The sequence below is a fragment of the Nyctibius grandis genome, chromosome 26 (assembly GCF_013368605.1).
Source record: "Nyctibius grandis isolate bNycGra1 chromosome 26, bNycGra1.pri, whole genome shotgun sequence".
NCBI classification, from domain to species: domain Eukaryota; kingdom Metazoa; phylum Chordata; class Aves; order Nyctibiiformes; family Nyctibiidae; genus Nyctibius; species Nyctibius grandis.
Genome location: NC_090683.1, coordinates 6175204 through 6197252, shown reverse-complemented (window position 1 = coordinate 6197252; position 22049 = coordinate 6175204). Strand labels below are relative to the sequence as shown.

General features: G+C 71.8%; 3 protein-coding genes across 4 annotated transcripts; 2 read left to right on the top strand and 1 right to left on the bottom strand.

The window, feature by feature from the left end:
• Nucleotides 1–3634: 3634 nt before the first annotated feature.
• Nucleotides 3635–6125, top strand: MIEN1 (migration and invasion enhancer 1). The gene is made up of 4 exons (XM_068418811.1): nucleotides 3635–3746; nucleotides 4302–4399; nucleotides 4903–4979; nucleotides 5170–6125. The coding sequence occupies exons 1-4, from the start codon at nucleotides 3664–3666 to the stop codon at nucleotides 5251–5253; spliced, it is 342 nt and encodes a 113-aa protein (XP_068274912.1). The 5' UTR covers nucleotides 3635–3663; the 3' UTR covers nucleotides 5254–6125.
• A 279-nt stretch (nucleotides 6126–6404) lies between these two features.
• Nucleotides 6405–16899, bottom strand: ERBB2 (erb-b2 receptor tyrosine kinase 2). Its single transcript, XM_068418480.1, has 27 exons — nucleotides 16755–16899; nucleotides 14134–14285; nucleotides 13858–14044; nucleotides 13250–13387; nucleotides 13065–13133; nucleotides 12270–12382; nucleotides 12038–12179; nucleotides 11847–11963; nucleotides 11529–11655; nucleotides 11365–11438; nucleotides 11204–11294; nucleotides 10560–10759; nucleotides 10345–10477; nucleotides 10166–10256; nucleotides 9931–10091; nucleotides 9796–9843; nucleotides 9533–9671; nucleotides 9322–9444; nucleotides 9144–9242; nucleotides 8868–9053; nucleotides 8642–8797; nucleotides 8479–8554; nucleotides 8239–8385; nucleotides 8047–8144; nucleotides 7790–7960; nucleotides 7340–7607; nucleotides 6405–7256 (listed from the first exon to the last, which is right to left on the bottom strand). The coding sequence occupies exons 1-27, from the start codon at nucleotides 16825–16827 to the stop codon at nucleotides 6919–6921; spliced, it is 3717 nt and encodes a 1238-aa protein (XP_068274581.1). The 5' UTR covers nucleotides 16828–16899; the 3' UTR covers nucleotides 6405–6918.
• Nucleotides 16900–18340: 1441 nt separating this feature from the next.
• Nucleotides 18341–22031, top strand: PGAP3 (post-GPI attachment to proteins phospholipase 3). Of its 2 annotated transcripts, none has more exons than XM_068418606.1 (8): nucleotides 18341–18539; nucleotides 19322–19419; nucleotides 19523–19645; nucleotides 20007–20069; nucleotides 20225–20286; nucleotides 20366–20502; nucleotides 20600–20804; nucleotides 21408–22031. In XM_068418606.1, exons 1-8 carry the CDS (start codon nucleotides 18341–18343, stop codon nucleotides 21469–21471), a joined length of 951 nt encoding a protein of 316 aa, XP_068274707.1. In that variant the 3' UTR covers nucleotides 21472–22031. The 2 variants fall into 2 exon arrangements, with proteins under 2 accessions (XP_068274707.1, XP_068274706.1); XM_068418605.1 differs by having other exon boundaries at nucleotides 19493–19645.
• The last annotated feature ends 18 nt before the right edge of the window (nucleotides 22032–22049 follow it).

Sequence of the window (22049 nt, the reverse complement as noted above, 5' to 3'; positions counted from 1 at the left end):
GACTGAGCCGGGCTGGGGCCGGGGTGGAGCCGAGCTGGGCTGAGCTGAACTGGGCCAAAGTGAGCTGGGCTGGGCTGAGCCAGGCTGAGCTTTGCCGGGTTGAGATTTGTGGGGCTGAGCCATGCCGGGCTGAACCGTGCCAGGCTAAGCTTTTCCAGGCTAAGCTTTACCAGGCCGTGCTGGGCTGAGCTTTGCCAGGCTGAGCTGTGCCGGGCTGAGCCGTGCCGGGCTGAGCTTTGCTGGGCTGAGCTGTGCCAGGCTGAGCCGTGCCAGGCGAGCAGGGCGCCGGCGGCAGCAGGAAGGGGAGCATGGCGGCGGCCCAGCCCAGACACCTCCTCGGGTCCGGCCAAACCAGTTCTGGCGGCCGCTCCCAGCTCCACCTCACCGCGCTGGCATCCGGGCCGGGGCGGCCGCGCCGGCAGGCCGGGGGCGAGGGAGCCGGCGCCCGCGCCCGCCGTGGGAACTGCCCCGAGCCCCCCCGCCAGCACGGCCCCCCACGCTGCGGCGTCACCCCCCGCCGCCGGTGCCCCGGTGCCAGCGCCCGTGCGGTGCCGCAGAGCTCGGGGGGGCACGTGGCCACCGGCCAACGCGCCGGTTTCGGCCCCAAAATCGTTTGCAATGGGGCTGTGGGATGTGCGCGGCCCCGGGCCAGCCCTGCCATGGCACGGCACGGCTTGGCATGGCACAGCTCGGCACAGCTGGCCCCACCGCCGGTCGCCCGGGCCAGGCAGAGGCAGGCGCAGCCCGGCCATGGCGCGGGGCCGTCCGGCACGCGGCACACGTACCACACGCGCGGTGCCCGCAGCCGCGCCAGCGGCACTCGGTGGCCACGGGCACGCGCTCGCTGGGCCCCGCCGGTCCCGGGGTGCCACGCGGGGCCGGGTTAATCATTCACCCGCTGCCCGTCCCCGTCCCTCACCCCCCGGCCCCCTGGGGTCCAAGTCCATGGCCAGGCAGGACCGATGCCACCGCGCAGCTGCCACCCGCGTCCCCATCCCATCCCTGTCCCCGCCATGTCCCAGTCCCTGCCCCGGCTGTCCCGCCGGTGCAGACCCTCTGCTCCGTCCCCGCTGCCCTGGCTGTGCCGCAGGGGCCGGGGTCTCCGTGCCTGGCCGGGCCCCAGGGTGAGCCCAGGGACACGGGGGACAGCCAGGGGTCACGTCGGGTGCTGCCACCCACGGTGGGACACGGTGCAGGGCCACCCAAAGCCACACGGGGACACCGGAGGGGCTGATGGGGGATGTGATGGATGGGGACCCCATGGGACCCTGGGATAGTGGCACAGCCCTGTCACCAGCCCATCACCGTGGCCTCAGGTCACCCCGATGCCAGCCCTGTCCTGATGGCCATGACAGGACTCTGACGGGGTGGTGATGGTGGCAGGGGGACACAGGGTGTCCCTGGGGTCTGGGACAAACAGGGGGACTGGGGCCTTGGAGCTGTGGGGCAAGGGGACCAGGGTTATGGGGCAGGAGAATGGAGGGTGTCAGAACAACAGGGCTGGGCCCCAGGGCCACCAGGGTCATGGAGCAGGGGAACCAGGGCCACCAACATTAAGGGGCAGGGTCCCAGGGCCACCAACATTAAGGGATGGGGTCCCAGGGCCACCAGGGCTACAGGATGGGATCCCCAGGCCAGCAGGACTGTGGGGCAGGGGGACTGGGAGATGTTAAGGCTATGGAATGGGGTCCCAGGGCTACTAGGGCTATAGGGCAAGGGGGACTGGGGCAACCAGGGTTATGGGATGGGGTCCAAGGGCCACCGGGTTAGGGAACAGGGTCTCAGGGCCGCCAGAGCAGTAGGGCAGGTTCCCAGGGCCACCAGGATTGGGGGACAGGGTCCCAGGGTCACCAGAGCTATAGCTTGGGATCCCAGGGCCACCAGGATTAGGGGACAGGTTTCCAGGGCCACCAGAACTAAGGAACGGGGTCCCAGGGCCCCCAGGGCTATAGGATGGGATCCCAGGGCCACCAGGGCTACGGGATGGGGTCCCAGGGCCCCTAGCTGTGGGCAGGGGTCTCGGTGGGTGCCGCGGCCATGGGACAGGGCTCCCCAGGGCCCCGGGGGCCGCAGGGCCGGGGGTGCGGAGGCTGCGGGACGGCGGCAGCGGCGAGGCCGTGCCAGGGCGGCAGAGGAGGAGGAAGAGCCGGGAGGAAGGTGGGAGGGAAGGGGCGGGGGGCCGGGGTCACGCCGGCGGGATGGGGCCGATGTCCCGGGGTGGCCAGTGGCCCCGCGGTGCGGGGAGCCCCCAGCCCAGCCCCGCTCCTACCTGCAGGCGCCCGCCGCGTCCCGCCACCCTCCCGCCGGACCAGACCGGGGATTCCTGTTCTCCCCGGCTTTATCTACCTGCGCCAGCTCCCGCCCCCGCCTGACATCATGGCGCCCCGGGCCTGCCGCCCGCACCGGCCCCCCGCGCCGCCCAGGGGTGCCCCTAGCCCCCCCAGCCCCGGGACGGGGCACCCAGCCCAGCCCCGAGCCGGCACGGGGGGTCCAAACCCCTCGAACCCCCATCCCACGACCCCGCGGTGGTGATGGGGAGTTTCCCACAATGCACCGGGGTGACCCCAGGAGCGGCCGAGCCAGGAGGGGACCCAGGGCCCTGGGGCTGCTCTGGGGGTCCGGGTCCTGTGTGTCCCATCCCAGCCCCCCCCCCAGGGGGTCCCTGGCCCCAGGCTGTGAGGTTTGGGTCCCCACACATGGGGGGCGGGAAGGGCCCCATGGGGTGGGGGGTCCCACGGGGTCAGTCTAGGGCCTGGGGCAGGGGGGGACCCCATGGGGTGGGTGGGGGTCTCATGGGGGTCTCCTGCAGGTGACGGGGTCCCCTGGGGTTTGGAGGGATGTGGGGACCCTGGAGGGGGGGCTATGGGATGGGGGGGGGGCAGTGGGAGATGTGGGGGTCCCTTAGGGCATCTGTGGGGGTCCCATGGGGACAGAGGGTGGGGTCCCTTGAGGGTCTCCATGGGTGCTATGGGGAGGGGTCTCTGTGTGGGCTATGGGTGTTCTCATGGGGCTTTGGGGGACCCTATGGGGAAACGAGTGACGTCCCCGGGTGCTGTGGGAGTACCCATGGGGTGGTGGCGGCCCCGTGGGGTCTGTGGGTGGCCCCGTGGGGTCTGTGGGTGGCCCCAAGGGGAGGCGTGTGTCTCCATGGGGTGCTTGGGGGTCCCATGGGGCCACAGCATCCCCAGAGGGGTGCCCATGGGGGGGGTTCAGGGGGTCCCTGTGGGGACCCTGAGGGTCCCATGGGCTCCGTGGGGGTCCCGTGGGTCCGTGGGTGATCCCCTGGGGTCTGTGCGGGTCCCAGGGCCCTATAGGACCCCCACGGGGGGGTCCCATGGGAGGCAGTGGGGGGTCCTGTGGGTCCATGCGGATCCCCATGGGGCCATAGGGCTCCCGCGGGGGTCGCTGCGGGTCCTCCCGGGTGTCTGTGGAGGTACCACGGGGTCTGTACGTGTCCCGTGGGTGTCGGTGGGGGTCCCACGGGGGTCGCTGCGGGTCCCCGGGGGCTCCCGTGGGGAGCGGGGGCGGCCCCGGCGCTGTGCGCTCCTCCCGCCAGCAGGTGGCGCTGCGCGGCCCGCCCGGAGCAGACGAGAGGGGCGGGGCCGCGCGGCCGGAAGCGCCGCGTCACGTGGCGGCAACCCGGAAGCGGCGGGAGCGGCAGCGATGAGCGGCGGGGCCGAGGTGGCGGCCGGGCCCGAGGCCGAACCGGAGTCCGAGCGGCGGGTCCGCATCGTGGTGGAGTACTGGTGAGCACCGGCCGGGCCCGGGCTCCTTCCCCCGGTGCCGCTTCGCCGCCTGCGGGGGGTCGCGGTGGCTCCGGGCGCGAAGAACCGGCGGGAATGGCGGCGACCGAGGGGCCCTCAGGGGTGTGAGGGGCCCGGAGGGGGCGGTGGGGTGGGAGGGACTGGGGAAGGGGATACTGGGGTGCCGGGGGCAGCAACTGGGGGAACTGGGAGGGGGCATGCGGGGTGCTGGAGGGGCTTTCAGGCATGTGGGGGGCTGGGGGCTCTGCGGGGGGGAGTCGGTGGGTCGTACGGGACCGGGATTGGGGGGGCTGGGGGGTGTAGGAGCTGGGGGGCTCCTGGGGAGGAGTGAGGGGGTGCAGAGGGGCAGGAGGGTTTTGGGTTTGGGGGGCAGGGGGTGGGGGGCTGTTGTGGGGGTGCAGGCAGCAGCAGGGGAGGTGGGTGCTGGGGGCTCCTCGGTTTGGGGCAGGGTCGGACGGGGAGGGTCTGGGTGTAGGGTGCTGTCGGGGGCTCCCTGCGGCGAGGCCCCAGCTCTCACCCGCTTCCCCCCGCCCCCAGCGAGCCCTGCGGCTTCGAGCCCACGTACCAGGAGCTGGCGAGCGCCGTGAAGGAGGAGTACCCCGACATCGAGATCGAGTCCAGGCTGGGGGGCACAGGTAAGGGCCTGCCACAGCCCCGCTGCAGCCAGCACTGTGGGGTCACTGCTGGGCTGCACCGTGGTTGGGGACCCCAGCCCGCCCCCGCCGTGGTGCTGGGTGTTAGCCCTGCGTTTGGGGAGGGCAGAGGGGGCTGAGCTGGGGTAAGCCTTGCCGTGAGGCTGGGGGGATTGTGCCTCGCTTGCCTGAGCGCTGCGTATGGCAGGGGCTGCCCCTCGCCGAGGTTTCGGGGAGTGCAGAGACTCTGGAGCCTGGGGGTCTGCCAGGAGCGGGGCAGGAGCCCCCCGAGCTCTCCAGGGGTGCCCTGTGTGCTCTGCCAGCCTGGTCCTGCCACCGGGGGGTACAGTCTGGCAGGTCTGGGGGTACCACTGCAGCGTTTCTGCCTCCCGGATGCTTGTGCCAGGGGTTGGCGTGGCAGGAACGGCTGCAGGACGGGCGTGGGGGTTGGCAGCACCGTGCAGGGCAGGAGCACGGCTCACACCTCGTCCCTCTGTGCCTTTAAGGTGCCTTCGAGATTGAGATCAACGGGCAGCTGGTCTTCTCCAAGCTGGAGAACGGAGGCTTTCCCTACGAGAAGGACGTAAGTACCCAGCCCTGCAGGGGTCCTGCCGTGGTACGGTGCGACCCTGAGCTGCTGCTTGTGTGGGGAGAGCAGGGACGGTTCAAGCACTCCTGACTGCCACATCCCCCACCCCGAGCGCCCCTTCCCCTGCCAGACCTCGCAGCGAGGCCGGCCCCGAGCGCGACCCCCCTCTCCTCTGTCTCCTCAGCTGATCGAAGCGATTCGCAGAGCGAGGAATGGGGAACCGCTGGAGAAAATCACCAACAGCCGCCCTCCCTGCGTCATCCTGTAGCCCCGTGCCCAGCTGGGCTCTCCCAGCGCCCGCCAGCCGGCTCCTGGCCCCCTCTGTGCCGCCCCGCTTCGTTCCTCCCCGCCTTCGTTAGCTTCCTGCACACCCGAGGGACTGGGGACATCAGGGGGACGTCGGGGGAATGCGAGAGTGTAAGGAGCCTCCTGGGGAATGCCCCCGTGGCACTGGGGGTGAGAGCTGGGAGGGGCAGAGCTGTGTTACTGGGCCAGCTGTGCCAGGGGGGGCCGTTCTGGCCCATCCCTGTGGGTCGTGTCCTTGCCATGCCTGATCCACTGCGGGGTGTAGCTGTGGTGTGGGGTGGCTCCCCTGCCTGCCTTTGCCTTCCCCCTTCCTCTGTGCCTGCCCCCCGGCAGCGCCCAGCAGTGTGGGGGGGGTTCCTGGAGCACCCAGCAGCGCAGGGGGGGGTTCCTGGAGCACCCAGCAGCGTGGGGGGGGTCCCCTCCCTCAGCCACTGGGGGTTTGGGGCCCCCACAAACCCTCTGCCCAGCCCTGGGGGGAGCCAGGCTGTATGTGGAGGGGGCTTGGCTGCCCCACCCCTCCCAGCAGAGGGAAAACCACTCGCTGTAAACTTTGCTGTGATTTGTTAATGATTAAAGTCTCTCCTGTCACTGTTTAAACCAGTGCGAGGGCAGCGGGGCCCGGCCGGGCATGGGAACCCCACCTCGGCCGCGTCCCCACGGCCAAGAGGTTTATTTAACCCCCACCAGCTCCCCCCCCACTCCCTGCTCTCGTGTCCTGCCTGTGATGACGCTGCCCTTCGCCGCGGGGCGGCCGAGCCGGCGGAGGGGCCCCCCCTTTATACTGTGTATAAACCCAACGGCCCCGGTGCTGAATAAAGGACGGAGGAGAACGTGGCCCCTCTCGTGTCCCTCAGAACGGGGAGGGGTGGGATGTGGGCACCAAGGCAGGGTTAGGTGAGGTCCCATCTCCTGCCCTGCCCTTGGCCAGCGGCCAGGCAGGATCAGGACTTTTACCCTCCAGGTAAGCGGGTCCTGCCCTTCGCTGCCTCCTCGGGGGGTGGTGGCAGCTGAGGCCGGGAGGGGAAGGGACATGATGGTCCCCGGGGGAGACGCAGCGCCCCTGCCCTGTGCCAGCCGCCGATGGGGAAGGGGGAACCACGCAGACAAGTGGAGTAGAAAACAAAAAAAAACCAATGTACAATTATCAAATATACATCTCGGTGCGATAGAGTCGGCTACGGAAGGATCCAGGAGGAGCCGGGACGCGGGCCCGGCCCCCGCCTGCTTCAGTGCAAGTCCGTGTGTCCCGGCGCGGCGGCGGCGAGGTTTGGGGCAGCCCCGGAGAGGTGGGTGGTGGCGCAGGAGCCCTTGGGGTGACGGTGGTGGGCTGAGCTCCCTGGGCTGCTCCCGGCTGCAGCCTGAGCACGTCGGGCTCAGCACGGCGTGTGGGTCACCTCTGCCGGTGCCTGGCTCCGGGGGGGGACCCAGAGCAACACCTCATACAAAGGGTGACCCCTTTCCGTCCCCATGCGTGCTGCCGTGCTGTCCCACAGCGTCCCGGGCTCTCCCAGCCCTCCGTGGCTGGCGTCACCCTGCAGCGTCAGCATGGACGCCACCAGGCAGAGGGGACAGCTGCTGTCCCTCCCCAAGCTGCCTCGGCGAAGGGGGGGGTCTCGATGGCCCAGCCCTACGCGGCTCCACCGTCGGGGCCGGCCAGGCCGAGGTACTCGGGGTTCTCGGCCGTGGGCGTCGTGCCGGGGCCACCCTCGGGGCCGCCGGCCTTGGGGGGGTCCTGGTTCCAGTAGTAGGGGTTGTCGAAGGCCTGGCTGAAGGGGGCGGGTGGCCCGGGGGGCGCCAGGTACTCGGGGTTCTCCACGGCGTGGCCGAAGGGCCCCGGGAAGGGGTGCTTGGCCTCCTTGATGAGCCCGTTCTTACCCTGGTGCCCCTTGGGCTTGTCCGGCGGGGACGGGGGAGCGCGGGGGTGCCGGGGGGGGGACCGCCGCTCCCCGGCCTGATTCACGTACTCTGCGGGGACAAGGGGACGTCTTAGGGGCCACCGTGGCCAGGCTGGGAGCTGAGGGGGCACGCTCAGCCGCCCCCCTCCCTACCTGGCATAGTGGGGTGGGGGGCCGGCGCGGTGAAGCCCTCGGGGTCTTCGCTCTCCTCGGCCGCCAGCCCGGTGGGATCCTCGCTGTACCGCGGCAGGGTGCCGGGCTCCCGCGCCGACGGGCTCTGCACGGCCACCTTGGCCCCGCCGTCCCCCTCGGGCACCTCTGGCACGGGGCCCTCGGGCCCCTCTGCCAGCCCCTGGGCCGGGAAGGGGAAGGTGGCCAAGCCCTCGCCCTCCTCCGCGTCGGCCGGGGTCTCTGCTGTGCTCTGGGTGCAGGAACGGGCACGGGGTTGGGCGCTTGCAGCCTGTCCCGGTGCCCGCAGATGGGGGGGTGCTTTGCACCCTGTGTTCCCCCAGCAGGGACGTGGCTGCAGCCTTGCCCAGCCCTGGGTCACCCTGCCAGGAAAGGGGGGGGCTCCTGCCTGCCCCCCGCGCCCACCCCACCTACCCGGGAGGAGGAGATGCGGCTGCGGTAGGTGGTGGAGGTCTCGGCGCTGAAGAAGCCCTGGTGAGGGACCAGGTACTCCTCGGCGTCCACCAAGTCGTCCATGTCCTCCTCCTCGAGCAGTGCCCGGTAGAAGGTGCTGTCGATGGAGCCGGGCAGCCCGGCCATGTCGTTCTGGGGGGGTGAGGGCAGCGGTCAGTGCCCGCAGCAGGGTGCTGGCGGGGTGGGGGGGGGTGGACAGGACCCCTGGGTGCACCCACCTGGATGACCACGAAGCGCTGGGGGTCCCGGGCCATGCGGGAGAACTCGGTGACCAGCTCCCGAAACTTGGGCCGACACTCGGAGTCAATCATCCAGCCTGGGGGGGGGGCAGAGCGGGGCGCCGTCAGCGAGGTGCCACCGCGGCGCCCTGTCCCGTGTCCTTGTGTGTCCCTGTCCCCCCCCCGCCGTACATTTCACCATGATCATGTAGACGTCGATGGTGCAGATGGGCGGCTGCGGCAGCCGCTCGCCCTTCTCCAGCAGGTCGGGGATCTCCCGGGCGGGGATCCCGTCGTAGGGCTTCGCCCCGAAGGTCATCAGCTCCCACACGGTGACGCCTGGGGGGGGGATAGGGGTGTGCTGTGCCCCAGTTTCCCCCCACTACGTACCCCCCTGGTGCCAAGCCCAGGGATGGGGCTGCCCCGACGTACCATAGCTCCAGACGTCGCTCTGGTGCGTGAAGCGCCGGCGGAGGATGGACTCCAGCGCCATCCACTTGATGGGGACCTGGGACGGGAGGGACAGAGAGGTGAGCAGGGCTGGGGGGGGGGCTGGCTGTCACCGAGGGGGAGCGTTGTGGCCCCCAAGCCCCACCTTGCCGCCGTCGGCGTGGTACTCGGTCTCGTCGATGTCGAGCAGCCGGGCCAGCCCGAAGTCGGTGATCTTGACGTGGTTGGGGCTCTTGACCAGGACGTTGCGAGCGGCCAGGTCCCGGTGCACCAGCCGCACCTCCTCCAGGTAACTCATCCCCTGGGGGGGTGGCACGTCTCAGGCTGGCCCTGGACCCCCCCTCCGGACCCCCCTGGACCCCCCATCCTACCTTGGCGATCTGCACACACCAGTTGAGCAGGTCCTGGGAGCCGATGCGGTCCTTGTTCTCCCGCACGTAGTCCAGGAGGCAGCCGTAGGGCATCAGCTGCGTCACCAGCTGCACCGTGGAGGTCAGGCAGATGCCCAGCAGCCGGGACACGTAGGGGCTGCCCACCCCCGCCATCACGTAGGCTTCCTGCGGGCAGGGGAGGGGGCATCAGGCTGGGCAGGGTCAAGGGGGCCGCTGCCGGCACCGCTCGCCCACCGGCACCGCGGGCACACTCACGTCCAGGATCTCCTTGTTGGCTTTGGGTGACGTGTTCTCCCGCAAGACCTTGATGGCCACTGGGATCTTCACGCTCTCCCCGTCGGGGATCCAGATGCCCTGAGATAGGGGGACACGGGTGAGGGGGTGCAGAGTGGGGAAGGTCCCAGCCTGCTGGTGGCACCCCCCAACCCCTCACCTTATAGACGGTGCCGAACGCGCCGGAGCCCAAGACTTTCACCTTCTTGAGCTCCGTCTCCTTGAGGATCCGCATCTGGGCCTGGTTGGGGAGGGCCCCGCTGGGCGTCAGCGGCTCCACCAGCTGCGGGGCACAGACGGGTGAGGAGGGGGCCGGGCTCCTGGGGTCCATCCCCCCGCCATGGGAGAGCTGCAGGCGCCGGCGTCCCCACCTCGGTCTCCTGCAGCAGGCGCCTCATGGTGTGTTTCCGCTCCTGCTGCCGCCGGCGCTTCACGCAGACGACGGTGATGAGCAGGAGGACGACGACCAGCAGAGCCCCCACCACGCCGGCGATGATGGACGTCACCTGGCTGCAGGTCAGGAGGGGACCAGGGGTGGGAGATGGTGACGGGGGGAGGGTCCTGGCTTGGAGGAGCCCCCCCCAGCACCCAGCGGGGTGGGGGACAGGGTGGCACAGGTCACCCGTGCTCGTACCTTGGCTTCTGGTCCACGGGACAGCCGTCCTCATCCCGGATCGTGCACCTGGGGACACAGCGTGCAGCACCCCCCCATCAGCAGCCCCCCGTGACCCCTTGCCCGTGCCCGGCCAGACCCCCCCTCCCAACTCACGAGTGGGTGCAGTTGGTGGGGCAGAGCTGGCAGACGCCGTCTTCGTCCGGGTACTTCCAGACGGGCACGAAGGAGGCGTCCGCCTTGACGCCGCTGGGGCAGCGCCGCACGCACTGCTGCCCGTCCTTGTAGTGGGCACACGCCACGCACTGGTCCGCCTCCTGCCAGAGTGGGGGTGTGAGGGACCCGGGGGGGTCTGGGGTGTCCCCCCCGCCATGTCCCCTCCCACGCTCACCGATCCAAAGCAGGTCTCGGTGCCGTTCTGGGGCTGGCACTCGGGGTGGCATGGCAGGCACCGCGTCCCGTTGGCGTGCTCCCGGACGGCTCTACGGGGCAAAGGGACCGTGGGGCTGGGGTCCCGCACCCCCCCGCAGCAGGAAGGGGTTGTGGGGGTGATGATGATGCTCTGCTCACCCATCCAGGAGGTTGCAGGAGGCGACGCACTCCTGGCCCCGCAGGAACCGCTCGCAGGCGACGCACTGGCTCGGGCCGGGGCCCCAGCAGTGCCCGTGGGTGCAGAGGTGGAAGCAGACCAGCCCCTCGCTCTCTGCGGGGCGGCACCGTGAGCAGGGTGGGGGGGTCCCACCGGTTCCCCCCCCCCCAGCCCCTTTCCCCCCGCCCCAGCTCACCGCACTGCTCGGGGGGCTTGTTGTGGGTCTGGAAGAGGCGCTGGCGGGGGTTGCGGAAGATGCTGTCCCAGGGCACCTTCTGGAGGAAGCAGAGCTGGGGGTTGTGGTGGACGAGTACCATCCCGCTGCTGATCTCCCGCAGGGCGCGGAGCCCCAGCGCCCGCACGGCCGCGTCCCGCAGCGTCAGCGAGTAGGCGCCGCTGCCGAGACACCGCGGGTGAGCGCGCGGGGACCCCTCCGTGTCCCCCTGTCCCCCTACCCCATGTCCCTGCACCCCTGTATCCCCGTGTCCCCGCATCCCCATGTTCCCCTGCCCCATGTCCCCACATCCCCCTGCCCCACATCCCTGTGTCTTCCTGCCCCATGTCCTCCTGCCCCGCGCCCCCCTGCCCCATGTCCCCGCACCCCCTGTCCCCCTGCCCGCATCCCCCTGCCCCATATCCCCGTGTCCCCACATCCCCCTGCCCCGCATCCCTGTCTTCCTGCCCCGTGTCCTCCTGCCCCACACCCCCTTGCCCCCCCGTCCCCCTGCCCCGCGTCCCCCCGTCCCCCTGCCCCGCGTCCCTATCCCCCTGCCCTGCGTCCCCGCACCCCCTGCCCTGCGCCCCCTTGCCCCGTGTCCCCACGTCCCCGTCCCCGCTCACTTGTGCAGCACGCGGCCCCGGATGACCCGCAGGTTTTGGAAGACGCCCAGGTCCTGCAGCCCGGGCGGCCAGGCAGCGATGTAGAGGAAGCCTGTGGGGAGCCGAGCGTCACCCCACCATGTCCCCCCCGTGTCCAAAGCCCCCCGCCTCCCCCCACTCACCCGTCAGCTCCTCCAGGCTCTCGAAGATCCGCAGCAGTTTGGGGTCGAGGGGCGGCGTGTTGGTGCTGGGGTCCCTGCCGGGGATGGGAGGGAGGTTTGGGGGGGGGTCCTGGTGGGGGTCCCGGTGGCTGCTCAGGGTTGGGGGGGGGGGACGAGGCGCTTACCCGGCGAAGGTCTCGGGCAGGAAGGCCAGGCTGCCGAAGATCTTGGTGCAGCCGGCGAAGTGCTGGATGTTGGAGGCGTTCACGGCGCGGACGCCCTTCAGGAAATCCACCCCCAGCCCGTAGCACACTGCGGGGGGGGCACGGCAGGGCTGGGGGGGGGGCTCTGCCAGGACCCCCACTCCCCCCATAACACCCGCTGCTCCCATCCCGCCAGCTGTGGAGGGACCCCCCCTAGGGCATGGCAAACATGCCCTGCGCACCCCTGGGGTCCCCAGAGCCCCCCCCTCAGCCCCCCCAGGAGCCGGGGGGGTCACTCACCCTCTGGGCAGGGCTTGCTGCACTTCTCACACTTCTGGACGCTGTTGACCGTGACCTCCTGGCTGTTCTGGGGGCACACGAGGGTGCAGGACCCCACCTCTGTCGCCAGGTAGTTATCTGGGGGGGGGGACGGGGGGGTTAGGGCTGCAGCGGCTCACACCGGACCCCCCCCACGCCGATGCCACACGCACAGGGGCACCGGCTGACACAGCTGGCCCCGAAGGTGTAACGTCCATCCCGGTTGGGCACCGACTCGAAGGTGTCCGAGTTGTAGATGACGAGGGGGGGACAGTGCAGCTCGCAGATCCCGCTCCGGTTGAAGTTCAGGCATGCCTGGGGTGGAGGGGGGGGGGGAAACGGGTGGTGTGAGACCCCCAGGACCCCCCACCCCCACCCCGGGATCCCCCCGTCCCTGGGGCGCACCAGGCAGTCGGAGTGCTTGGGGCCGGTGCAGCCCGCGGCGCACTGCTCGTGGCAGCAGTCGGTCGGCTTCGTGCCCTTGCAGCGGGGGCAGCCGTGGCAGATGCTGTTGGTCACTGTGGGGCGGGGGGGAGAGGGACACGGTGGGGACAGGGACCCCCCCCCATGGCTCCCCCCCCCAGCGCAGGGGATGTGGGGGTCCCCAGGATGAGGAGCTGGGGGGTAGGTGGGTTCCCAGGGCAGGGAGGTGTGGGGGTCCCTGGGGTGGGGATTTGGGTGCTAAGGAGGGGTCTCCATCCCCTGGGGTCCCTGGGGTGGGGATTGGGGTGACAAGGAGGGGGTCCTCCTCCCCTGGGGTCCCTGGGTGGGGATTTGGGTGCCAAGGAGGGGTCCCCCTCCCCTGGGGTCCCTGGGTGGGGATTTGGGGGGTCCCTGGGGTGGGGATTTGGGTGCCAAGGAGGGGTCCCCACCCCCTGGGGTCCCTGGGGTGGGGATTTTGGGGTCCCTGGGGTGGGGATTTGGGTGCCAAGGAGGGGTCCCCACCCCCTGGGGTCCCTGGGGTGGGGATTTGGGTGCCAAGGAGGGGTCAATGGGATAGGGATTGGGGGGGACACAAATGGGGGTCTCCAGAGCAGGGGTTCTGGGGAGCCCATGGGGCAGGGAGTGGGGGGAGGCAATGGGAGGTCCAAGGGGGTCTCTGGGGCCAGGATTTAAGTGGCAAGTTGGGGTCAGTGGGGCAGGACATGCAGAGGGAGGGGGGGGTCTGCGGGTCAGGGGCTTTGGGGGTCCCGTACTCACGCGTCTGGCAGTCCTGCGGCCCCTCGCCCCAGCAGTGCCCCTCGGCACACAGCGCCCGGCAGTCGGGACCTGCGCCGGGGCAGCCGTGAGCGGGTGATGCCACGGTGGGGATGCCAACCCCCGGACCCCCCCCCCCCACCTCCCTGGGTACCCCCCCCCAGCCCCGACGGGGTCCCGGCGCTCACAGCTGCGGCTGCGGGTGCTCTCCACCCAGGTCTCGCCGCGGAGCTCGTTGTGCCGGTGGAAGATGTCGGCCCAGAGGATGGTCTCCTGGAAGCAGAGCTGGGGGTTCCTCTCGATGCGCACCCCGCCCTTGAGGATCTCTGTGGGGGGACGGGTGGGGGGGGTCAGCATGGGCAGGGGGGGACCTGCAGCCCCATGGGGACACCCAGCCCCGGGCAGGGACATCCCACCCCATGGGGACACCCAGCCCTGGATGGGGGGTACCTGCAGCCCCATGGGGACACCCAGCCCTGGATTGGGGTGACCTCCCACCCCATGGGGACACCCAGTCCTGGATGGGGGGTACCTGCAGCGCCATGGGGACACCCAGCCCTAGATGAGGGGGACCTGCAGCCCCATGGGGACACACAGCCCTGGGCAAGGGGGACCTGCAGCCCCATAGGGACACCCAGTCCTGGACAGGGACATCCCACCCCATGGGGACACCCAGCCCTGGATGGGGGGGACCTGCAGCCCCATAGGGACACCCAGTCCTGGGCAGGGACATCCCACCCCATGGGGACACCCAGTCCCACGAGTGACCACCCTGGGTGGGGGGGGTGTCCCTGACCTGTGAGGTGCCGCATGCCGAGCTGGCGCAGCCCCGGCGTGCCGGCGGGGCCGGCGTTGCCCACCACGGCCAGGGCGTAGCGCTCCTGGAAGAGCTGCGTCCCGCGGATGATGCGCAGGCTCCGCAGCTCCAGCCCGCTCACTTGGTTCTCCGCGATCAGCACGTAGCCCTGCACCTCCTTGATGTCCTGGGGACGGGGGGACATGGGTGAGGGGCCAGCCAGACCCCTGCCGTGCCCCCACCACCCCGGGTTGCTTCCCCCCCCACCCCGGGCACCTTGAGGAAGGTGGTGTCGGCGTCGGGGGGCAGGTAGGTGAGCTCCAGGTTGCCCTGCACCACCTGGCAGCCCTGGTAGAGGTGCCGCAGGGTCTCGTAGTGGCTCTCGGGGCTGGAGGGACGCAGCAGCTTCATGTCGGTCCCCGTGCAGACTGCGGGGACGGAGCGGGGGCTCAGCGGGTCCCTTCGCCCGAGCTGGCGGCGGCACCGGCCTGGGCGGGAGGCACCGGGGAGCCGCCGGCGGCCGTTTATCGCCGGGGCTGCTCCCAACAGCTTCCGATGGGCTTCCTGCACCCGCTGCCCCGGCACGTGGCGGAGCCGCTCCCGCGCTGGCACCCGGCCCCGCGCGAGGGGCAGCGGGGGGCCCCGGTCACCCCGTGCCCGGTGGTGGGTGCCACCGGGGGCTGTGCCGTGCCATGGCGGGGGCCGGAGCGGGGGCCGCGGGCAGGAATGCGGGGCCCACGCCGGCGGGGCGGCCGCGCTCAGACAAGACCCGATTGTTGAGCGGCGATGGCTGCCGGAGCGCGGCCCGCGGGGGGCTGCGGGCCAGGGGACCAGCGCCGGGGTGGGCAGGGTGGTGGTGGGGGGGTGCGGGAGCCCTGCCCTGGGCCCTGCGCCGCGTGGGTGAGTCACGGCCGCGGGTGGCACCGGGCCCGCGGGTGGCACCGGGCCCCCGGCCGCCCGCTCCCGGCAGGAACCGCCTTTTCAGGTCGGGCGTGTTTGGGGAGCAGCGGTGACGCAGGGCTGGCGGGCACGGCCCAGCCCTGGCGCGCCCGCGGCCCCCGGCGCCCCGACACCGTGCCAGACCCCGGCACCGACCCTGCCACCGCCCCCAGTGCCACCAGCCCTGAGCTGTCACCGTCCCCTGCCCAGGCACGGGGCAGGGGGGCACCGAGGCACACGGGGGCTGGGCAGCCGTGCCCTGCCCTCCGCCCGGGGCAGGGGTTTGGCGTCCCGGTCCCCGGCTGGAGGGGGCTGTCGGCCGCACTGCGGCTGAGTGACAGCCCCCGGTGCTGGCAGCTGCCTGCGGGACCAGGCTGGCAGCCGCCTCCTCTGCCTGCTCCAGGGCCGCCGAGCCAGGGAGACCCCCCCGGGCATGGCTGGGGAGGGGGCAGCCCCTCGAATTTAGGGTTCAGCTCTTATACCCCACCACGGTGGCCTCGGCTGTGCAGTGGGGGGGGGTCCCTCCCGGGAGGAAACTGTGCCATGGCGGCGGGCGGCCAAAGCTCAAGGTCTGCCCTCCGGCTGCCCCGTGGCGCGGGCAGAGGATGCCGCGGGCTTTCCCGGGGCGAAGGGCAGGCAGGACGGGCGGGCGGCAGCGGGGCCAGATCCCGGCGGGATCCCAGCTCCGTCTCCTGGGCTTCGGCTCTGCCCATTCCCTCGGGTCCCTGCCCGGGTGCCGGCAAGGGCAGTGCCACCACGGATCGCCTCGGTGCTCCCCGAGCTGGGGCTGCCGGTCATCCCCCCCCGGCCAGCACACGGATGCGACCCCCCAGGGACAGGGTTGGTGCTGTGGGGACACGGTGTGTCCCCAGCCCGGAGCTGGGAGCTCCCCAGGCACAGACCCTCTGAGCGGGGTGAGCCGTGGGGTGGCAGGAGTGGAGGGGACCCGGCGAGTCCCCATGTCCCTGCCCCACGACCCTGCACCGGCTCAGCCCCACCAGGCATTTGCTTCCCCAAACCCCCCGGTGCTGGACCTGCCCCCCCAGCACGGGGACAGCAGGCAGCGGGGGGGCTTTTGGGGCTGCTGATGCCCACCTTGGGGCCACCAGCCCCGTCTCCTGCCGTCCCTGTCCCCTGCCAGCCCCGTGCCCTGCCAGCCCGGTGCCCGCGTGCCCGGCCGAGGCCTGGGGACGGGCAGAGCTCCTGCCCCGGCTGCTCCCGCGCCCTCCCCGGCCGCTCTCCGGGCTGGGCAGGGTGCGGCACGTCGAGAATGTGGATGGGAGCGACGGGGACGCACCCACCCACCCACCACCCGCTCCGTGGGGCACCGCGCCTGCCCCAGCACCCCGAAACCTCCCCGCGGCTCCGGGACGGGAACCTCGGGAAGTCGGGGTCCCCCGTCCCTGCTTCCCCCGGTGTTACCGGAGCCCTGGGGGAGCCGGGGGGGTCCCCGCTCGAGGTGGCACCGGGTCCCCCTAACTCCTCCCGGGGCAGCGGCCCCGGGGCTCATCCCGCCCGGGGGGGCCGGGGCGCGGCGGGCAGGGCAGCCCCGTCCGGCCCAGCGCCTCCCAGTCCAGCCCAGTCCGGCCCCCCAGTCCCCGCGGGCGATCGCGGCGCGGGGCCACCGGGGACCCGGTGGGGAGAACCGGGGGGGGGGGGGGAGCGAGGGGGCACGGGGGGAGGACCGAGGGCACCGGGGAGGGACTGTGGGGGGGCAGCCCCGTCACTTTCAACCGAACACCCCCGGGCACGCCGGACCCCGGTGCTCCCCGGTCCCCTCCCGGTCCACTCCAGTGCCCCCCCCGGTGTCCCCGGTGCCGGTCGCTCCCGTGCAAAACTTTGCGCAAAGTCCCGCCGCCGCCGCCGAGGGGACGCTCCCGCGGCCCGGTGCCCTCCCGGTCCCCCCGCTGTCCCCCCCCGCCCCCGGTGCCCCTCCGTCCCGGTGCGGCCGGACCCACCTTCGGCGGCGGCGGCTGGGCAGAGGGCGGCGAGCAGGAGCGCGGCGCCGAGGCAGCCCCGGGGGGGGATCATGGTGCTGAGCGGGGGCCGCGGCCCACGGCCCCGCCGGCCGCTCCGCCGAAGTTTGCGGTGCGGAGCCGCCGCCTCCCGCCGCTCCCGGCTCCGCCTCGCGGGGCCGCGCCGCGCTCCCGGCCCCGGGGGAGGGCGCGCCCCCCGCACTCCCCCCCGAGCGCGCTCCCGCCGCCCCCGCGCGCTCCCGCTGTCCCAGACCGACACACACACACCCACCCCCCGCCCCGGTGTCCCCCTGTCCCGGGGTCCTGCCGCGGCCCCGGAGGGGCTGCACCGGCTGCAGGGAGGGGGGGGGCGCAGGGGCTCCGCCGTGGGGTCGCCTCGATGGGGGGGACGAGCCCCGTCCCCGTAGGGCACGGATGGCCACCGTGCAGGGGAAGGGGGGCGGTAATGCCACACCGGGGGGTCTGGGGGGACAGTCACAGGGGGTGTGGTGACAGGCTGGCACCCAGGGGTGGTCCTGGGGTACGGGGACAGTCCAGGGTACAGGAAGAGTCCAGGGAACGGGGACAGTCCAGCAGGGTTCAACAGGTCCCCAATGAGGTGGCCCTGGGGCACGGGGACAGTCCAGGGGACACGGACAGTGCAGCAGCGTTCGATGGGTCCCCAGGGAGGTGGCCCTGAGCTGGCATTTGACCCCAGCCCTGGGCACAAGCCACTGGTGCACCTTTATGTGCCACCCTGGGTGCCCAGGAGGGATCGGGACTTGGGGTCCCCCGGGGGCTTCGCAGCCCTCGATGGGGACCCCACGCACACCCAGCCCTGCCTGGACCCCCTGGCCGGGCAGAGCGGGGCGTCACGGCCGGGAGCAGCCGTGCCAGGGGGCCAGGACAGGATTCCCATGTGGGGCTGGTTGTCCCCACCATGTCCCCATTGGTTGCCCCATCCTGTGGCTCCCACGTGCCACTGTGGCCACCCATAGCCCCTGGAGGAGGATCTGGGCCAGAGAGGGGGCCCTCAGTGCCGGGACCCCTGTCTGCCCAGGGGTGATGGCTCCATGGGATGGAGCCAGCCCGTCACCGCCACCCCAAGCCAGGACGGCGGCTGCCCCGGGGGAAGGCACAGCGGGGCCGGGGGCTGCGTGTCCCCCCTGTCCCCGGCCATTGGCCACCACATCGGGGTCCTCGTGCCACGGCCCCCACCCGTGGTCCCGCGTGGCTGAGGCCTGCCCTGCCCACCCCGAGGCGAGGCGGCCCGGGCGGCGCTGCCCCCCGGGCCCCGGCCCGGCCCCGAGCCCCGCCGGGGTCCCCGCACCCCCCCGGGGCTGGCAGCCCCCCGGGACACGCTGTGCCCGGGTGGGGGGATATATCCCATGAGCCTCTGCGAAGGGTGGTGGGGGGGATATATCCCATAAGCCTCTGCGGGGGGTGCCCGGGGGGATATATCCCATGAGCCTCCCGCCCTGGGGGACTGTATCCCATCATCCCCGCGGGAGGCGGAGGCGCTATATCCCATGGTGCCCCGCGCCGCCCTCGTTTCCGGGGTGGGCCGGAAGTGGCCGGGCCGGGCGGCGATGGCGGCCGGCGGCGCGGCACGGGCCGCGCTGCTGCTGCTGCTGGGGGCAGCGGCGGCGCCGGGCCCGGCCCGGGGCTCGCAGGGGGACCGGGAGCCGCTGTACCGCGAGTGCCTGGGCCGCTGCGAGCGGCAGAACTGCTCGGGGGCGGCGCTGCGGCACTTCCGCGCCCGCCAGCCGCTCTACATGGGCCTGACAGGTACCGCCCCCTCTCAGCGCCCATTGGCTGCCGGGCCCTCACGGCTGGCAGGCCCCGCCCCCCGCAGAGGCCACGCCCCCGCAGCGGGTGTCTGGGCGGGCGGGGCCGGGGCACTGGGCCGTACTGGGAGGCACTGGGGCGGCACTGGGCTGTCCTGAGGCAGGGATGGGGGGTGCTGGGTCAGGCTGTGGCCAGGCTGGGGGCCGCTGGGCTGTACTGGGAGGCACTGGGCCATGCTAGTTCTGTACTGGGGGCCACTGGGCTGTACTGGGAGGCACTGGGCTATGCTAATTCTGTACTGGGGGCCACTGGGCCATGCTGGGGCCGTGCTGGGCGGCATTAGGCCGTGCTGAGGCTGTGTTGGGAGGCACGTGGGCTGTACTGGTGGCCACGGGGCCATGCTGGTGGCTGTTGGGCTGTTCTAGGGTCATGCTGAGAGGTGCTGGGCTATTCTGGGGGGGTCACTGGGCCATACTGGGGGGTTACTGGACTTTGCTGGAGGAGGCGTTGGCCTCTGTTGGGCTATTTTGGGGGTTACTGGAGCATTTAGGGGATGCTGGGCCATACTGGGGGTTGCTGGGCCATACTGGGGGTTGCTGGGCCAGCACCGTGGGGGTCCCCTGGCTGCGCAGGGTGAACCCCTCACCCAGGCTGGGTCCTGGCACTCCCAGCACCCATCGTGGTCTGACTGTGCTGCCTAACGGTCCATACTGGGAGGGACTGGGAGGAACTCAGGGGCCACGCCGGCCGCCCCCTCCCACCGCTTCGTCTCCCGGGCACAGGCTGGACCTGCCGCGACGACTGCAAGTACGAGTGCATGTGGCTGACGGTGCGGCTCTACGTGCAGGGGGGCCACCGGGTGCCCCAGTTCCACGGCAAGGTGAGCTGGGGGGTGTCGGGGGGGGTGCTGGGGATCCCCCTCTGCCCGCTGACGCTGCCCTTCTCCCTCGCAGTGGCCCTTCTCGCGATTCCTGTTCTTCCAGGAGCCGGCCTCCGCCTTCGCCTCCTTCCTCAACGGCCTCGCCAGCTTCCTCATGCTGCTGCGCTACAAGGCCGCCGTCCCGCCGGCCTCCCCCATGTACCCCACCTGCGTCGCCTTTGCCTGGGTGAGCCCGGACCCCCCTTCCCCTCCCCGGGGGGCTGTGCTGCGCCCCACGTCCTCACTGCTCTACTGGGGGTCTTCTTGCAGCCCCTGGGGTCTCCCCTTGTCCCCAGGATGACGGGGGGGTTTGGGGGGCACGGCCTGCGCTGGCAGAGCACGTCCTGGGCCAGTGCCGGAGCCTGGGGGGCTTTGCCATAACCAGCTGATCAGCTCCGGCTGCTGCCACTGCCCTGGTGCCTCTGCAGCCAATTTTCAGGTCTTCCCTAACGAGCCTGACGAGCTGCTGAGGGGGGACGTGGCCCAGGCAGGGAGCTGGCACTCAGCCGGCAGCGGGGGCCGCTCAGCCTCTTCCCCGCCTCCCACAGGTCTCCTTGAACGCCTGGTTCTGGTCCACCGTTTTCCACACGAGGGACACGGCTGTGACAGAGGTGAGTGGCACCCCCGGAGCCGGTTCGTCACCCTCTGTCCCCAAACCCGTGCTGGGCTCCTGTCCTTGGGCCCTGCTCAGGGTGGTGGTGGCGGGGGGGGTGTGCCAGAGCCCCTGGCCCCCCCTGGAGCCGCTCACGCCGCCCCCACCCCGCAGAAACTGGACTATTTCTGCGCTTCGGCCGTCGTCCTGCACTCCGTGTACCTGTGCTGCGTCAGGTGGGCACCGCGCTGGGGACACGGGGCCGGTCCCCAGGGCCACCAGCGACCCCTTCCTCCCTCCTCCTCCTTCCCCCAGGACGCTGGGGCTGCAGCGACCAGCCTTAATCAGCATCTGCAGGGCCTTCCTCCTCCTCTTCCTCGCCTGCCACATCTCCTACCTGACCCTCGTCCGCTTCGACTACGGCTACAACATGGCTGCGAACGCGGCGATCGGTGAGGCCGGGGGGGCTGCAGCCGGGCTGGGGGGGGGGGGGGCTGCACCCACGGGTGGGTGCTCCCCTTCTCCCTGTGCCCACCCCCCTCCTCTCAGGGCTCCTCAACGTGGCGTGGTGGCTGCGGTGGTGCCTGCGGAACCGCCCGCGCCTGCCCCACGTCTGGAAGTGCGCGGCCGTGGTGCTGCTGCTGCAGGCGCTGGCGCTGCTCGAGCTCCTCGACTTCCCGCCCCTCTTCTGGGTGCTGGACGCCCACGCGCTCTGGCACATCGGCACCATCCCCCTCAACGTCCTCTTCTACAGGTCAGTCACCTCCTCCTGGCACCCCCCCCTTCAAATGTGGGTGCTGGGGGTCTTACACACAAGAGCTGGGTGCCCCTCTCTTGAAACTGGGGTTCTGGGCACCTCTCTGTTACCCATGGGGTACTTGGGGGTCCCTGCCTTGAAACTGGGGTGTGAGGGACCCCACAGGGTGCTGGGTGCCCCTCTCTTGAAATTGGGATTCTGGGGGCCCCTCTGTTACCCATGGGGTACTTGGGGGTCCCTGCTTTGCAACTGGGGTGCCAGGGGCCCCTCTTGTTGCCCATGGGGTATGTTGGGGTCCCCCTCTGGAAGCTGAGGTGCGAGGGACCCCACAGGGTGCTGGGTGCCCCTCTCCAGCCCGTGCTATGCTGGGTGTCCCCCCTCCCTCTTGAAATCAGGGGGGCTGGGGGTCCCCTTTTTGCCTGTGGGGTACTGGAGGGGCCCCACTGCTGCTCCCCTGGAGCCCCAGGGTCTGGCTGTGCTCAGGGGGGGGTTTGGGGCTCCCCTGATCCCCAACCCAGTGCTGGCAGCCGGAGGGGCCCCCCCAGGGCTGTGGTGCCGTGGCCCCCCCCCCCCGCAGCCCCCACCTCTCCCCCTCCACAGCTTCCTCGTGGACGACAGCCTCTACCTCCTGAGGGCCAACTCCCACCCCTCCAAAGCGGACTAGAGCTGCTGGGGGGGGAGCGCAGCCCCTCGTGCCCCCCCGGGGTCCTGCCCTGCCCTGCCCTGTGCCAAGGGACCCCCCCGGCCCCCCCTGGCCACTGGCTTCTTCCCCCCTGTTGCCTTCTGAGGTTCTGTACCCCCCATCTCCCTTCCCCGGGGTGCAGCGGGGCTGGACACCCCCATGCTGGTTGCACAGGGGCCAAGAGCAGCCGAGGCCCCCCCGGGCCCCCCCGCCCCGGGCTGCCGGTGCTGAGCCAGGGGCCCTCCCTGCCGTGGAGCCCGGCAGCCGCGAGGTGGCAATGGCTGCTGGGGCTGTGGTGGCGGGGGGGGCACGTGGGCGGCCGGGGGGGCTGGTGTGCACATGGGGGGTGCTGGGGGGGTGTTGCTCAGACCTGCTGGCTGCTGGGTGGCTTTTGCAGGGAGGGGGCAAGGAGTGGGGCTGGAGGGGGGCCTGCGGGTGCCCCCCCTCTGCCAGAGGGGCTGGGGGTGCCCCCCCCGGGGATGTGCCCCCCCCCCCTCGCCTGAGTGTGTCGCGGGATGTGAATAAAGCTGAGTTCAACCTGGGCTGGGCCTGGCTGTCAC

Coding starts and splice junctions, on each gene's coding strand:
- ERBB2 (XM_068418480.1), bottom strand. CDS start 16,827: ATGATCCCCCCCCGGGGCTGCCTCGGCGCCGCGCTCCTGCTCGCCGCC. Junction 13,134..13,249: donor GAGCACCCGCAGCCGCAGCT/GTGAGCGCCGGG, acceptor GCCCCGGCGCAG/GTCCCGACTGCCGGGCGCTG. Junction 10,760..11,203: donor CGGGGCCGCGTGCTGCACAA/GTGAGCGGGGAC, acceptor GTGTCTCGGCAG/CGGCGCCTACTCGCTGACGC.
- PGAP3 (XM_068418605.1), top strand. CDS start 18,341: ATGGCGGCCGGCGGCGCGGCACGGGCCGCGCTGCTGCTGCTGCTGGGG. Junction 20,070..20,224: donor GGGACACGGCTGTGACAGAG/GTGAGTGGCACC, acceptor CCCACCCCGCAG/AAACTGGACTATTTCTGCGC. Junction 20,805..21,407: donor CTCAACGTCCTCTTCTACAG/GTCAGTCACCTC, acceptor CCCCCTCCACAG/CTTCCTCGTGGACGACAGCC.
- MIEN1 (XM_068418811.1), top strand. CDS start 3,664: ATGAGCGGCGGGGCCGAGGTGGCGGCCGGGCCCGAGGCCGAACCGGAG. Junction 4,400..4,902: donor GTCCAGGCTGGGGGGCACAG/GTAAGGGCCTGC, acceptor TGTGCCTTTAAG/GTGCCTTCGAGATTGAGATC. Junction 4,980..5,169: donor GCTTTCCCTACGAGAAGGAC/GTAAGTACCCAG, acceptor CTGTCTCCTCAG/CTGATCGAAGCGATTCGCAG.